This window comes from Sesamum indicum, linkage group LG8 (genome assembly GCF_026168435.1).
Source record: "Sesamum indicum cultivar Baizhima isolate 11 linkage group LG8, ASM2616843v1, whole genome shotgun sequence".
Taxonomy (NCBI): domain Eukaryota; kingdom Viridiplantae; phylum Streptophyta; class Magnoliopsida; order Lamiales; family Pedaliaceae; genus Sesamum; species Sesamum indicum.
This window is the reverse complement of record NC_142664.1, coordinates 1,143,082-1,160,469: the sequence shown is the minus strand read 5'-3', so window position 1 is coordinate 1,160,469 and position 17,388 is coordinate 1,143,082. Positions and strand designations below refer to the sequence as shown.

The window sequence follows — 17,388 nt, the reverse complement described above, 5'->3', positions numbered from 1 at the left end:
ACCAGGAAGTCAAGGTATGGACAAGCAGATTTCTGTTGGGCTCGAACAGGATCAATCAACCCCTATTGATTTTGCAGGCAATGAAGCAGCCCCCCTGCAGTCCTCTCAAACCTGGCAATCACTGAGGAAAGAGATGGTAGAACTTCGCCAGCAGGTGACAAAGGAGAGGATGCTGGTTGAACGCGGCATTCCCTTCTGCAAGAACATCATGGCGGAAGAACTCCCTGCTCATTTTCGAGTACCTTCACATCTACCTGCTTATGATGGTAACAATCATCTAGCTGAGCATATTTGTAAATTTGAAAACACAGCCTTGCTGTACAGGTATACTGATGGTAGGAGGCTTTCTCGGCTATGGAACGTTTATAACAAAAGGTAGTTTTATTTCTGAAATCCCTACTCTTTATTTATGGCTTGTTATCCTTGTTGTCAAGCATTGTCTCCCATGAATAAGACAATTCTTGCTTTCCAATTTGTGTTATTTCCAGGCTCAATTTTAGCTCCTAGCTGACTGCAAATAAGCTACCGCCATTATCTAGCGCATGTTTTTAGCGAGTCATTCCTAGCTGACGTACTGACTTATGTAAGCTGCCACTAGGCGACGCATGCTCCTAATAAGTCGCCACCAACTAGCACACCCTTCTAATATGTCGCCCCTAGCTGACGCAAGCTTCTACATAGGTGGCTCATGCTTCCGATAAGTCGCCCCTATTTGGTGCACGCACTTACGTAAGCTGCCACCAGTTGGTGGATGCAGTGACATGGCCGCTACTAGCTGGCGCACGTATCCAACTCAGCCATCACCAACTGGCACATACATCTTACAAGCAGCTACCATCTAACGCATTCACTACAGGTCCTAGAAAAAAAGAACTACCTGATTTACCCGAAACTCATAACTAACATTTACTTAACTTAGCGTGTAACTTTTTTTTCCTTCAAGATCTGCAACACTAATTTAAGATGTTGTCCATACTCCTCCCTACTTGCAAACAATATTGAGATGTCATCCATAAAACTATCACAAAAATGTCCAAGGACTATTCAAATGTGTAATTCATCAAAGCCACAAGCCACCTATGCATTTCTTAACCCAAACAACATTACGGAAACTCATAATGGCCATAACAAATGCAAAAAGTAGTTTTAAGTATATCATTATGCTATCCTTAATTGCTAATAACCAGACCTCAAATTGATTTTAGAAAAGATTATAACTTCCTTCACCTGGTCTAATGAAGTGAATTCTTAGTAATGGGAATTTGTTTTCCAAGTCACCCAACTCAGTTGGGGATAATCAACACACAATCTTATACTATAATCTTCATTTTTTTCTAAGCTCCTATAATTCTATTAGAGCTATTCTATATGGCATAATCGAAATAAGTAATGCTCTGAGAATAGTCTTTATTTCATAATCTACTTTCCGATGAGGTAGTAATCCAGTTAATTCCTTAGGAAAACAAATATTAAGAAATTCTCTAACCATAGAAACAATTGGTACACCCAAGCTAACCATCATAATATCATGTACTTTAGCTAATATGTCTCACACACTTCTTTAATTAAATTAAAGGCAGTCATAAAAAAAATTTGCCCAATGACTTCTACCACCACTTCCTTTATTTGATAGTCAATTATAACGTGATTACAAGATTATCAATCTATTTACAGAATAACATCAAACTCCCGAAGGTTTATCCAACCAAATTCACATATTATATAATAGTATGTCTATATTTACTAGCATAACCCCACCAACAAATATAATTACACCCATATCCCACCTCGATAGCTATATACTACCATGTAGAGATTCTAATTTGTGAATCAGCAGCATGCTCACTTGACTTTTCTTCCTACATGAAATTCACATTTGCATTAAAGTCATAACATAGGTTTTGTAGATTTAATAATACTACTCCCACCAAATATCCCTAAAAAAATCGAATTCCTGCTCTAATATCATTTAATGTAGCACATTTTCTATAAATACATTCTATCTCATAATAAATTCATATTTAACCCAATAAGATAAATCATAATTTACTCAATATATTAAATAGACATTACAAAATGACGTACGTCATCAGAACTTTATATTTAATTCTCAACCTTAACATTTATAAATATAAGACAATGAGGAAAGGTGAAAAATTCAAAATACAAACACCGAAAATCTAATATTTATATAGTTATTTAGCTAAAAGACCCAACATAAGGTGGCAGTGCTGACCCACCTAAGAAGACTAGCGGCACACCTTATGATCCCATTTCGTCTAGTCACTATGACTTACTCTCTAAAAAATGTATGAAAAGAATTGGGCTGTCTACTTGACAAGTATAACTAACTAGCTTATATACACACATACGCATATGCAAGAAGACTAATTTCATGCAATGGCAACAACCAATAGATATTCATTACGCAATTACCACAAAATCACAAAGTCACCAATACCGCAATCATATATCAATCTATAGTAATGTCGAAATCTTTGTTTATATTCTTAGGCCCCGTTTACCCAATTTAGATGCATCACTTAACGGTCTTTCCCGGCTATCGTCATCTGAATTTTAATATCTCATCCTTTTTTTTGATATCACTCAATACACAGCTCTTATGATATCCCATTATCAATTATATCACATAGCACACAACTCGTATAATATGTCATATGATCATTAATATAACACAACACAGCACGTATAGTATCACGTCACCTTCATTGGCCAATGATATCACACAACTCATCATTAATCATATCATCATAAGGCATTGCAGAATGCCCCCCAAGTTAGGTAAACGATCTCTTTATCTCAATTCACAATATTCCCATCAATAATCTCATAATTTAATCTCATCCAACAATCAATTTTTCATTAATCACGTCATCGTCCAACTTCATTAAACAATCAAATATAATATAACACAAGTATCTATCAATCTTCACCATACACACATAATTACAAATAAACACATAACGACAACTTCGTTAAATAATATCATAATCCAAACAAATAACTAACAATTTACGAACAATTATACCAACAAGTGTGTGTACATATATATATATATACATATATACATATATATATCCATATAGATATAATCCAATTAACTATATACTTACCTAAAATATCAAAATGATAGTGTTAGTAAAAGGAGCTTACCAACCCTCTACTTATTTTCGTATCCTATAATAAATTCTAACACTGATAATCAATATATAAAAAATATCATAAATGCTAAATAAAATATTTTTCTCCAACTTTTAAGAATTCATTTATATCGAAACTCAACTCTCCATTGTGTTTTTCTCTGAATAACTAACGTTCTTAAATTTTTCAACTATATATCTAATTTATCAATTAATTCATAAAATTAGTTATATTGAACCTTTCATCTTTTTAATTCCTGAACTAAATTATCTAAAAAATCTCATATTTCTTTTTAATAACATAATATTTCTCAAATATAATCTTGCATAAATTACAATGACCTCTCCTGAGATTTGGTATAATTATAAATACCCCCTTATTGTTTGAAGAATGACCAATATACCCATAATTTTAACTATCGTCTAAAAATTCGCCCAAACTATTACGTTTTCATCTATTTTTTTGGTGAACTGTAACAAAATGCCCTTGTGGATTAATAATTATAATTTTATTTATTTTTTTATGAAATAAGTTGATAATTTTTTTTATAATTTTTAAAATTTTTTCAACCATCCCGTTCGATTTTTCATAAATTTTTAATATTTTTAAAAAAGACAAATGAAAAAGGAAAAATTTGACAATTTTATACCTTTATCTAAAGATTACACAGTTTCATCAAATATCAAGGAGGTTTTATAATTTTCAAACAACAAAAAAGTATCCATAATTATATTAAACTTCAAAGGAGATGGTTGTAATTTACCCTATATTCTTATTATAATTCTATTAAGTTCCGTGAAAGAAGCCTCTGTTCATTGTTCATATTTCAAGTTTTTCTAGAAGAAAATAAGTTAACCAAAAGTGTGTGTGAAGTATATTTAAATATAAATTTATAATTTATAATTTTAAAATTATATTTTTTATTTAATAATTATTGATTAATCTCTCAATTATATATAAAAATTTCTAAACGTTACATTTGATTTTATCTGTAAAATCAACGACTATCATGGAATTATAATTAATTAGAATCCGCCACAATATATTATTTTTAATTATAATAACTAATTATAAGTAAAAATTATATTCTTTTAGTAAGATTGTCATGCCATAATAGTTCATCCAACAATAATTATAATTCAAATGGAATATTACAGAAAGCTGTTGGCTATTTAAACGTACTTGTGAATTGTTGAATATTTACCAAATAAAAAAAAAAAAAAAGAAGGAATTGTTCAATATTCACATAGTAACTTTGTAAAATGGCCGACAGTTTTAGGCTTTGTCGGTGAGGACATATCATTTTAATAATAGTGGGTTTGATTTTCTTTTATCAATACGATAATTATATTTATGGATAATTGGTATATATTAATATAAGGAATTTATGATCTAAAGATAATATGATTTAATGTAATTTATTTTCTTGTAATATTATAAATAAGTAAATTTTTTTAATAAAGAATAGTAATAATTTATCTTTTTATATTTTTAAAAATAAAATAATTACGTTCCTGTTTAAGGAGGATAAATTGCTGCATTTTTAGACATACAGAAAAATAAATTATTTTTTTTATAAAGAATTATTTACTAATTTACAATATTATAAAAAAATTGCTTGCATTCTTTTCGAAAGATAATATAAATCGCATCGTGGTGATTATGGGAGTCGAATGGAAATTTCTAGGAATACAAAGTGATAAATTTGTAGACCGATTCACGTGGATGGTTGGTGAGGAGTTATAGGACTGACAAGTGTCCATTTGAACATTGTGGTTTTTGATTTTGTCAATCAATCATGCAATTGAAATGGAAAAGGATACAAATTTTGTAATAACAAGTTGACAGTTTCGTGAATTGATGGAACTTAGGAGTCCTTTTCTTTGACTCCCAGAACTTGGAAATGCCCCACTAAAGTCTTGGGGGGAAAAGGCATCTGATCTCAGGTACAAAATTCTTAGCTTAAGCGCAATCATCTTGGTGAATTTTTTAATGGGTAAAAATATTATTTGAATTTAGAAAAGGGGTTTTCTTTGTCCCCTTGAGCTGTTAAAAAAAAGGTAATTTATCGTTTACATGTCTTACTTGTGAAGAATGCAACTAAATAATTAATTTTTTAATTTGTGTAAAAATAAAAATCCCTTTACATTCATAGATGACGGTTTGTGATACTGTGTGGTGCATACTGAATTTCAATCGCACGACAAAAATCGTAGGGTCTTTACAGAAATTCTAAGATTAACGTGGGCCGAACTTGCTAAATAGAGGTTAACACTCCAATGCTTAACTCAGTAAAAGTTTATCGGATAAAATGAATGGATTGAATCAAAGTTTGAATAATGGTGAGTTTCGTGTGGAATGCATAATATAAGCTTAAATAACTTAAAAATGAGAGAGAATTGAGTGTGTGAGCGAGAGTTTAAGTGCAAGAGTTGATATTACCGAATGACTGCATGAAACCTCTATTTATAGGGCTTCATGGAGTAGAATCCAGAGAGTTGTTGGGGTAAATCCGGTGCCAATGGATAGCTACATGAGTTGACTAAATAATAGCAAAAAGAATCTCAGGATTTGAATTTATTTAGAAAGAGTTATGGCCTTTTGGATTGAGTTTTGCCCAGTTTGTCTAAGTATTTTGGGATTCAATTATTTGCTGGTTATTAACAACGTTATCAAGTGGCTAAGAGTTTGCTGGAAATATTTTAGAGTGATGTGTCCTAATGCATTTTCAATCTACGTGATGTGTCCGCCTAGTTGTATGATGACTTGGTGAGCTAATAATGGGCTTGCTCTTGGATCTACCAATTTAGTATAAATGAAAGAAAAGGGCTTCCCCACTGCAAGTTGTAGAGCTAGACGGGTAGAGTAGGAAGAATATCCTAAAGAGAATGTTGTTTTGCCTGTTCATGTTATCCCAACAATGGCTTATCGGAAAGGGAATCAGGAAGCGGCTTCGATGCGTCCTGCCTAATTGCTGTGGATTGCCTAACTTCCTCAGGCGGCATTGTATTATTGGTTGTGATAGATGGAACCGATAAAGACAGCACAAAGTCGGTATCAACCACTGGAGTAAGAAGAAGGAAGAGAGTAAGGCAAGTCGTAGAGTCCAAGGCTACCAAAGCAAGGATTTGAGTTGGGATTTCCCGAGCTATTTGTCGACCAAGTAGACCGAAGGCTTGGAGCTCTTAGTGGCTCTACGTCCGGTCGTGCGTGGTATGTTCGCGATTCGTACAAATGGAACGCATCGCGTACTATAACTTTCCTTTTTTGGGCTGGGCCATTCCATCAAATCTTTGAGAAGGAGCCCAATCTCGTATTTGATGGTCGGCGTGGCGATAGGCTTTGCTTCTACGACTGCCTTCCCAGCCGTTGAAACACTAAGCGAGAACGGTAAGGGGCGCGTCGTTGTGCGGGGATGCGATTTGCCAAGCTGGGGCAAACAAAGCCGTCCGACCCTACCGGATTAGGAATGCGAAGGCCTCTCCTCCGAAAGCTGGCTAATTCACAGGAAGATTAGCTGGTTGAGCTATTTTCTAGGAGGAAAAAGCCTTATGTTCGAAGGAAACTTACTAATTGCCAAAATATATAAATGTCATTAGCAAGTGCACTAGCTATCAAATAGTATATAAATAAAGACCCCATGAGGATTTAAATGAAATAATTACCAAAACTGTGACTAATCTGTGATTATTTGGATGATCGAAAATCAAGTGCTGAATTATGACTATGAAAAATAATTACTAATTAAAATAAACCAAACAAACGTGTTGGAGAATATTTGACAATGAGAAATATGTTAAGGTTGTAGGTCCACCTAATTGATCCAATGAATATAAAATTTAACAGATTAATCTAACAAGCAAGTTTTTCCATTTGAGGTTCTTCCTAAGTTAATTCGATATATACTCTCGAGCTATACTAAAATTATTATTATCAAGGAAATAGTATATCTCTCCAATCCAAAACTCGTGACAATAATGCATTAAGATCCGTGAATAACCTGTGTAACCAGATGAATCATGCCTATGTTTGTTGACACAAATTACCCTATCCACCATTTTGAATTCCTTTCCAATTCATCAACATAATTAATTTAATCTAAGAGATTATCATACTCTCAAGTTATAAGAATAAGCATAAGAGACACGTCTACTGCAACCTAATGACCATAATTACTTATCGTCATTATATTTTAATATCACTAAGTTCTCATGTAGATATGTCGGTAATAATTTATAGTCACCAATTTATACGTAATTATGCTCACTAATAATTTAATATGGGCAAGATCAAAATTGTTGTGACTTGATATATACTAGCTAATAACAATGGCTTTGCTAGAAATTCTAGCTAGAGAGGTAGCTTTCCCCAATGTAACTATTTTGTGCAGTTTAATATAGAAGGACTGGAGATTCCGAAAAGTTCCCCACACCTCTAGGTGGTTTTTGTTAAAAAAAAAAAAAAAAGAAGCTAATAACATGTGTGTTGGACGTGATTTATATGATTTCAATAAAATTATTACATTAAAATAATAAAATAAAATCTAAATTTAAATAAAAATTGCATCTTTAACTTGTTAAAACACATGCGAAATAGAGCTACGAGTAAGGGTTGAATGAAGTGAAGTAGTTGGCTGACTAGAATCATCATTATCTCAACTCCAATAAAAAAAGTTAGAGCAAATAATTCGGCATCATAAAGATACTTACTGAAGTTGTTATCCCAAATTTGCAAACCTGAGAAGTTGTCTCCCCAGTAAACAGAACCAGAGTTTTGGAGGCCACGAACCAGAGTTGATTGAAGAAGGAAGAAGATAGTGCTACAATGTATCTTTTAAGAGAAGGAAAATCGTGTTTTTATTTTTCAGCACTTTTAGCTATCCGCTGTATCTTTTAGTTAAGTTGTTTCTTGGTAGTTTAGTTTGTTAGCTTCAGTTTTTTTTCCTTTTTAACTTCTTAATTCTTGAAAGACAGATATTTTTCAGTTCCTTCTCCATCCTTCATTATAGACTTCTTTCTTGCTGCAAATCTTAACATTTTATCACTAGCGAATCAGAACCTCAATGAGCAATGCTCCAATTTTGCTAGCTTTGAAGATTTTGCAGGTATGACCTTAATGTCTTCTAAAAATTTAGATACATGCAGTGATGTGTGGATTATGGATAGTGGGGCATCAGCCGATATGTGCACCAATATTACAGTTTTTAGAACTTTAAATCCTCTTAATACTGAGGCATCCATAAAGTTACCTGATGGATCAATACAAAGGGTAAAATATACTGGAAATATTCATATCTCTGAAGAGATTGTCCTAATGAATGTTTTATACATATCCACTTTTTAAGTACAATTTACATTCAGTAAGTTATGTGAGGATGGATGTTTTAATGTAATCTTCACAAATAAGAATTACTTTGTGCAGGACCTTCAGACTAAGCAAGTGATGGTCATAGGTAAACAAGAAGGAAGATTGTATGTTCTATCTAGAGAGTCACAGTTGTGCCCAAAGGGAAACATTAAGACTACTGATGCACACAATAAGGCTGAAGGCTGTCTTACTGCAGGCAATGTTCACAAGTCTAAGCAGAAAACGAACAAAATGCTATGGCATAATAGGCTAGGACGTGCTAGCTTTGATGTATTGAAGCATACACACTTGTTTGACAATAAAATAGTAGAACAATTACAGTGTGAAGTCTATCTCTTACCAACTTTTAGTGAAGACGAGGAAATAGGGACACAACAACACTCTGAATTGAACATAGAGCATGTAGATAGAGACATCACACAAGAAAATGAAGTTGCAGACCTTAAAAAATCACATAGAGCTATGACTAGACCTCTCTAGAGGAAAGATTTTGTATGTTATAATGTTGATTCCTGCACACCTATTGAGGCTTACTCAACACACACACACGACCATTTTGTAGAAAACTTATCTAACATACAGGAGCCAAGGAGCTACTTAGAAGCCCAAAGAAAGCAGGAATGGAGAAGTGCAATGGAACAAGAGATACAAGCACTGGAGAAGAACAAGACTTTGGGAGGTCTCAACCTTGCCTCTAGGAAAGAATGCAGTGGGCTGCAGATTGGTTTACAAGGTAAAATTAAGACCTGATGGCTCATTGGAAAGGTGCCAGGCCAGGCTCGTTGCCAAAGGCTATAGCCAAGTTGAGGGTCAGGATTACAACGACTGCTTTGTCCCAGTGGCTAAAGCAGCCACTGTGAGACTCTTTTTGGCTATAACTGTAGCTAGGAGCTGGCCTTTGAGACATTTGGATGGTAACAATGCTTTCCTACATGGAACTCTTGATGAGGATATCTATATGGAACCCCCTGAAGGGCACAACATTCCAGCTGGAAAGGTATGCAAGCTCAAAAAATCATTGTACGGTTTGAAGCAAGTTTCAAGAAAATGGAATGAGGAATTCACCAACAAAGTGAAAGGGTTCGGTTTTCAGCAGTCAAGTCATGACCACTGTATGTTTTTTAAGGGAACTGGTTCACAGTTGGTGGCATTATTCGTGTATGTAGATCACATACTTATCACTCATCCACAGAAGATTTTATAAAAAATGTTAAGGAGTATTTGGATGGATTGTTCTCTGTCAAAGATCTGGGAGCAACAAAATATTTTCTTGGCTTAGAACTAGCTCGTTCCTACCAAGGTTTGATTGTCACACAAACTGAGTATGCTCTTGACATTGTGAAAGATATGGGTCTTATTAAAGGAAGAGCCTATACTACACCACTCCCTGCAGAACTTAAGCTCACAGCAAAAGCAGGGGCTCTTCTCCCCAATCCTTCCAGATATAGAAGTTTAGTAGGAATGCTTTTGTGCTTAGGATTTACGCAACCTGATATCTATCATTCAGCTCAACAACTCACCCAACACATTCAGAACCCCTATCAAGGTCACTGGGATGCTGCGATGCATTTAGTCAGATTCTTGAAGTCTAACCCATCGACAGGTTTGTTCTTTCCACCTATTTCTGATTTTTAACTTACGAGCTTACTGCGATGCAGATTGGGCTACTTGTCAATCCACGAGGAAGTCCTTGTCAAGCTTTTGCATTTTCCTTGGAGATAGTCTAGTTTCATGGAAAACGAAGAAGCAATCTACAGTGGCCAGGTCTTCTGCAGAAGCAGAATACAGGAGTATGGCAACAACTATGTGTGAGATCATTTGGATTTTTTACATTCTTGGTGACTTACGGGTCAAAGTAAACATACCAATTCCTTTTTTCTACGATAACAAGGCATCACTTAAATATTAAGGCAAACCCAATCTTTCATGAGAGGACCAAACATCTAAAGATCTATTGTCATATCGTTCGTAACAAGTACAAAGATGGAGTCATACAGCCTACCTATATAGTTTGTTTTTTATAAAAATAAAGTTTCAGACAAAACTTTAAATCTAACTTAGTATGAGGACTTGTAAATATAGTAATTAGTTAATGTAATTATTTCGGAATTTTACTTTCATATATATTGCTGCTGATTTTTTGTTGGCGGAGGCATGTGCAAAGTCAACTTATAATGGTTAACTAAATAGAAATTGTGTTTAATTATAAATAATTTTAATTAATGTAATTAGCTAATTTGATTGCTAATTGCATGTGAAAAGTCCGCATAATGGCTATCTACGTAGAAAATTGTGACTAAAATTTGGATTAAATGAAAACTAACATAATGGTTTCCTATATATATAGAAAGTTATAAGGTCAAATTCATTTTGACCCCCTGTGATATATGAAAATAGCAAAAACCCCCTCTATGAAAATTGTAATATAAAAAACCACCCCTGTGTTATGAATAAAAGTGCACACTGCCCCCCTGGTCAACGATTTTTGTCTCATGAATTTCGTAAAATTTTGCATATTTAGTCTTTATTCACCTCTAATTGCATGCTAATCCCCTAGCCTTGAAAATGGTATCAGAGCCTAGGTTTATTGAAGAAATATATGATTATATTACATCTTGATATTATTTATCCACTAATGGAGGAGACCTTTCAAGAAAAATGGAACCTAATGAAAGTTCGAGTTATTCTGAAAACAGGGAATATTTTCAAATTCTGAAAATACAAAGAAGAGAATTTCTCATGGAAATTCTTGCCAAATGTGACAACGGTCCCAAGAGGATTGATCCAAAACTTCTCATACCGGAAGAGGAACAAGAGTGGCTGAGAAATTTTGAAGTTCGACAAGTACTACCAAGAAATGCAGTGAGACGTCTACACTCCATTGAAGTCCATGGTAGAATCCCAGCCAGAAGAAACGGAATGGGTAAATTCCTACATAATTTCAGTTCTACAAATTATGACTGATTGGAAAGAACTCGATTCGGATACATCAAAGATCTCCCAAGATCTGAGGGAGATACAAAAGACGATTCAAAACTATGGACATAGGTTATTACATATACCTACGAAAATAGAATCTTTGAGCCAAAAGGTGGACGAGGTCCTTAATATCCTTCCCGATCTACACAAGGGTCTTACAGATCTGAAGGAAAAAATTACAGATCTGAAGAGAAACCAACGAGAGAGCCCTGAGACATCTAGATCCAGGCAGGAGCGAATCGGGGACGCCCTTAGAACAATACCTCTTCTACGCCAAAAGGGGAAGGCCACGGAGATCCCAAAGCCGAAGTCAAGAGAAGATCTGATTATTGCTTCCATTAGATCTATAAAATAATGGAAGTAACAAGAGCGGATCTATCAGATTTACAAGAATTGGCGGAATCCTTTTCCCAACTCAAGATCGTGGATTTAGTCAATATCCAAACAAATGAAATCACTCCAGCACTACCACCGCTGGAGGGAACATGCTCTAATGATCCTCCACAGGATCAACCGATGAGAGAAAGTGCGGATTTCCACACTAATGCCACTCCAACGTTTGTGGGAACCAGGCTAAAGGAAAATCCAGGAAGAAATTCAAAAAGAGTGCCGGAGAATACACCTTAGGCAAGGACCATGCTCCAGCCCTTACATCCATATGGCGCTATACTGAACTTGGATATTATCGATTTTCGAAATATCGATAAATTGATAGATGAATGGGTTGTAGCAATCAAGATAGCAGCAACTACCCTAGAGCTCGACAAAAAAAATTTCATAAAGCTTGTGGAGTTGAGCTTAGAGGGATCTGTAAAAATTAGATGGGATAATACCCCAAAAGATACCAAAGCCAGCATCCTTGCCGGAAATTTAAAAGGTGTGATAGCAAACCGGCTAGGAAGGCTTATCAAGATACACTTCATCGGAGATGGATACTTCGAAGGAAGTAAAGCAGTAAAGCACCCTATGCAACTTTGAAAGGCAGTTTTCGTCCATATGCATTCATTGGGGTAAAATTGTCCGAAAATCTGCAAGAGGACTAAAAGTAAGCAATTTCGTAAGTTACTGGACTTAAACAAAAATGGACATAATTATCGGACTAAAATTAAAATTAGACATATTTAGGGGACTAAAATAATAATTTTCCCTATTTTTTATACAGTAGGCCAAGTTAGTAAGGAACACCCAATTCCTTATCCATCCATATAGGATGTGTAAAGGCACATGGTCAAACTTATTTAAGTGCTTCACCGTATCATAAATAGGGGTGTTAATACAAATTTCAAGTTTGTTAAAATAAATTACAGAATTAGAAAAGATATTGGTAAGGAATTTTAAAATTTAAATAAAAAAAGAGAGTTACAATCTTTGAAGCAATGATTGTATTCTTAGGTGTGGAAGCGTGATTTCGTCCGGACTTGTGGGATAAAGTTCCGAGCCACCTTGAACACGTGGAACGAGAGGCTTTGGGAGTTTGATGTCCAACAAGACATAGAATTTTTGAAGTTGCAGAGTTCTGTCGTGGTAGAGAGTTTTTGGCTTATTTTGGGCTTCAACTTTTTACATTTGCTGTATATATATATATAGGAAAAAATGAAAGTAACCTCTTGTGATATTGCAAATGAGCAAATTACTTTTTTATGAAAAAAATAAATAGCAATTTATCTCCCTATATTTTTTAAAATACAACAATTTGCCTCCTATGATTTTTAAAATGAAGCAATATACCTCCTTATACCAAGTGGTAAATTACTTCATTTTAAAAAGTATAGGGAGGTAAATTGCTATATTTTTTTCATAGAACGGTGATATGCTCATTTTCAATATCATAGGGGGGTAAATTGCTATTCACCCTATATATATATATATATATATGTGTGTATTCTTGTGTAATGTTGTGGTTGATTATAGTCATGATGAGCAAAGCATGGGCAGTTGGGGATCACTTCAATTAAGTTTGAACACCATGCACTTTGATATGAATCAATCTCCTAACTATCTGTACTTGGACATATTTTAATCAATTTAGCTGATTCAAAATATATATAAAAAGAATATTATTTTTATTTTGGATCAATGCATGAAGATGCATAATGCCCAAATTTAGTGTGAGCTTATTTGCGAATTTGGAGTCTAATTATTACCCAACTTATCTATACTTTAAATTGATAGTCCAGCTTAATTGCTTGCAAGTGATTATATTTAACATATATGTAATAATCCTTTTTATTCAAGTTAGAACAGTTTAGGATTCAAATGACAGATCTATTTAAAAGAAAACCGAAAACTACAACAAGGGGCTTTTGAGCAGACGTAGTCTGAACTCGTCGATGCTGGCTGCTGCTATACAGTGAGATGGTCCGGTATAAGGCAGGATTAAGACCAGAGTGTGCTCCACACGGCAGAGGACTGCAGCTTGGAATTACGATAGGTTGTTTATTTTTTTGGGTGCACAACTCTTCAACTGATGAGATTCTTTAGCTCTGCTCTTTGCCATAGTTGATGGAGGTTGAGTACCTCTGCAGCAAAGCTTTATCCGGCACCATTGCTTCATACTAATTATCCAGCACTGTTCTTTGTGGCAACAGTTTTAGTGTTTATTCTGTTTCACTCTCAGTTCATCGTTTGTACTGTTATCGTTTCAGTTTGAATTACTGGCTCTATTATGATCAGTTTGGCGTTTCTACTCTGTTGATTTCCATAACAAGGTAGTGCAATTACAAGAGAGTTATGACCTGCATGCAAGATCAACTGACGATCCTCGTTTGAATGTTAGCTACAGAGCAAGTTTCCAAGAAAATAATGTGGACTAATACCTAGAAGAGGGAATATACAGGAATGTAGTCCATGGAATGTTATCTATCAGATCAACTATCTATATCATCACTATGGGAAGAGTCCTTTGAAGGGTCAACAAATATATCTACCCGACTTTTGACAGTCCGAAATTCATGGATTACTCGAGTGTTATTTATTTTGAAGGTTTGCTCTCTTGAGCTCCATGAACTTTGCTGCTAGTTCATCATAGTCAGGAAGCTTTGGATGGATATGGTGACACGAAGAGTGTCGACTGTGGGGTTGTTCACTTGGAAATGAGTTGGAACGGAAAACGTTTTCCATAAGACTCTCTTTAGCCCTTTCAGCAGGCATAGTCATTGCCCGTAATGCATGAGGCCGGATCTCTTCCCCCGAGCTGTTCTTTTCTCCTTCGCCTCTGTTTGAATATTTACTGACTAGGAGTCCATATTGAACATTTCCTTCCTTTAAACTATGTGTTGTAAAATCCTTCATATTCGAACTTCTCATCTTCGGTCTCCAGTGAGGGCTGAAGTAACACGGATGTCCTAAGCTGCATTCCTTTGTAATATTTTGACTTGAATTGCAACTGCAGCTAAATTCCATATTATTTTCTCTGGTGTCGATTAAACTGAAGCTGCTACTAACTTTGACAAAGCAAGTGTGTCCCTGATTTCGTAGTGCGTGATACGACTTTCGACTTTCCCGCACTAAGATCTTGTCCTTTCGCTTTTTTTGATGATGAGATTTTCGTTTATTGTGATCAGGGGACATCTCGTCTGACTCGCCGTAGTATATCACAGATTCAACATCTGTTATGTTTCTGTTTTCTACACTAACTGATCTCCTCCTTCTTGATCTTTTTCTACTTGCTTTCCTCATCTTTCTGGAGCTTCTTGAAAATGACCTTTCCTGCGGAAGCTTTTCTTCCTCAAGATTTATATCAATCCCATAATTTGTTTTCTCCTTTAAAGGGATCCCAAATGATTTGAACATGAATAGTCTCTGGTCCTGGAGACTTCCATCTTTGCTCACAGGTGGAACAAACTCTTCAATGTCGTCAAGATATACAGTTTCCTCAGGCAGTTGAGCTGAAGTTATTGAAGAAGTCTCCACTTCCCTTGCAAAAGCAGGAGTCTCAGCAGTATTGGTACACTGTAGAGATTCATGACGAGGAACTGTAAATTTATCCATCTCAACCGAATTCACTAGCTTCTCCCCATCTCCAGGTTCTGAATCTTGGATTGTATCTAGAGAACTATGCTCTTTTCCCAGTCCAAAACACGGTTCTTTTGAAACTTTCTTGCTCTCAGGAGAAAAATCCATGTACATAATCTTTCCTTCCAGCTCTCTCCCAATGCAACGTTGAGGTTCAGGGGCTTGGTTTTCTGTACATATTTGAATTTCACTAGATGGCATCTGACCGCTGCCTTTGATTGCCTGAAGTTCCATACGACCTCAGGATGTCATAAACACCTCAAAACCCATATGTCTACTACTTATATTTCAGACAGGCGCTCAAAATGTTACCTGTTCTTCTTGCAACTGGGGCTTGTACTCAAGCAGCAACGGTCCTGTTTTAGCGCAACTGCTAGCTATCTCATCCAGCAATCTATACTTCACATCATCAGTCACCATTTCTGCACAAACACTCTCTTTTACCTGCAAGAAATGAAATCAACTAAGTACACGCACATAAAACATTAGTCTATTGCCAATTTCTTGCGGGCTAACCTGATGGTTCACAAGATTTCCAGGTAATAATTCAAGCGCTGATGTTACGAATCTTTGGCCATAACGCTCTCCAAAGAGCTTCCTTATGGCCAGAAGCTCCGGCAACTCCCCAAATCTCGCAGATGAGAAAATCAGAGTCGATGCTGCTTCATTTATATCATTCGGGCAGTCCCTGAAACAGAGATTAAAACGATCCATTTCGTCAGCATTAGGACTACGAATCAGAAAGTTTAAGCAAAAGGGAGTATGAGATTCCATCGTTGCACATACTTGTGCTTGCGGATGTAGGGAAGATTAATCATTATAAATTCGCAAAAGTGCTCCAGCAGCTCATACACTTGAAACGTTCTCTCATCCTTGACAAGCTGCTCAACCTGAAAAAGACCTTACATGGAAAAATCAAGAAACAGTTTCACATCAATTCAGATTACTGAATTAAGGTACAGAAGTTTGAAACATTTTGATAGTGAAAACACATAGTACCACAAATTCCCAAGCCGGTTTACTCGAGAACTACTACAAAAAACAGAAGTATTTCACAGGCAATGAATACCCTTTCAAAGGCAGTTTGATGAAGCCCATGTTTGAGAAGCTCCGCCGCATCCTCTCTCAGCTGCTTCACAATGCAGCTCCTCTTGTTCTTCAGAAGTTTGAGGCGGCATTGCACTGTTTTCATCAACTTCTTGCTGTAAAAACAGAAAACTCACATCAGAAGTGCAGACGCTGACCTGAAACAAAAACAGGAATCCCAGTTTACCATTTCGAAGCCTTTCTCCATCCGAAGAGAAGATCAAACATTTTTCAGATGAGCTGTCCCAATTCTTGGTGAACCAAACAGGTAGTTTTGTGGAAGTGGGAGCATGGCATGTTCCAACTCTGCTTTGCCAGAAAAAGAGAAAAGGCCTGAAATAAATTATAATTTCAGAAAAAAGAAGAAGGAGAAGACGAGAGTGTGGGAGTGTGGGAGTGATGATTGGAGTTGAAGGTGAACTGAACCACCAGTGACAGTTGGGGTTTTCACTTTTTGGGTAGTTATTTCTTGAGAGAGAAAAGTATTTGGGTAGTTCGCCAGTCCATGGAAAACTGCTCCACCACGCAGCTACACAGCCCATGTGTCCTAACACGTCCTCTCTCTCTCTCTCTCTCTCTCTCTCTCGCTTTCCCTTTTTTGAATAGTTTTTTTGGTGTAAATTACGCTGACTGACAATTCTTAAACATTTTTTTTTTTATAAAATTATGAATACATCATTTGATGAGGTGTTTATATAATTTATTTCAAGGGTATTTGTGTAAATTTTTATTTTTGAAGATAGGCACAATTGTAATTATAGTTACAATTTTAAAAAGTGT

At 35.5% G+C, this 17,388-nt stretch overlaps 1 protein-coding gene and 1 long non-coding RNA gene across 3 annotated transcripts; one reads left to right on the top strand and one right to left on the bottom strand.

Annotated features, from left to right (window-relative positions):
• Positions 1–7,788: 7,788 nt before the first annotated feature.
• Positions 7,789–10,622, top strand: LOC148787078 (uncharacterized). The gene is made up of 3 exons (XR_016066947.1): positions 7,789–7,988; positions 8,210–8,266; positions 8,584–10,622. It is a non-coding gene; the product is annotated as an uncharacterized LOC148787078 (long non-coding RNA).
• A 3,628-nt stretch (positions 10,623–14,250) lies between these two features.
• LOC105167560 (uncharacterized) lies at positions 14,251–17,080 on the bottom strand. Of its 2 annotated transcripts, XM_011087334.3 has the most exons (6): positions 16,796–17,080; positions 16,592–16,724; positions 16,309–16,412; positions 16,039–16,210; positions 15,835–15,966; positions 14,251–15,744 (listed from the first exon to the last, which is right to left on the bottom strand). In XM_011087334.3, exons 1-6 carry the CDS (start codon positions 16,834–16,836, stop codon positions 14,476–14,478), a joined length of 1,851 nt encoding a protein of 616 aa, XP_011085636.1. In that variant the 5' UTR covers positions 16,837–17,080; the 3' UTR covers positions 14,251–14,475. The 2 variants fall into 2 exon arrangements, with proteins under 2 accessions (XP_011085636.1, XP_088740229.1); XM_088884103.1 differs by lacking the exon at positions 16,796–17,080 and having other exon boundaries at positions 16,309–16,423.
• Between the last annotated feature and the right edge of the window lie 308 nt (positions 17,081–17,388).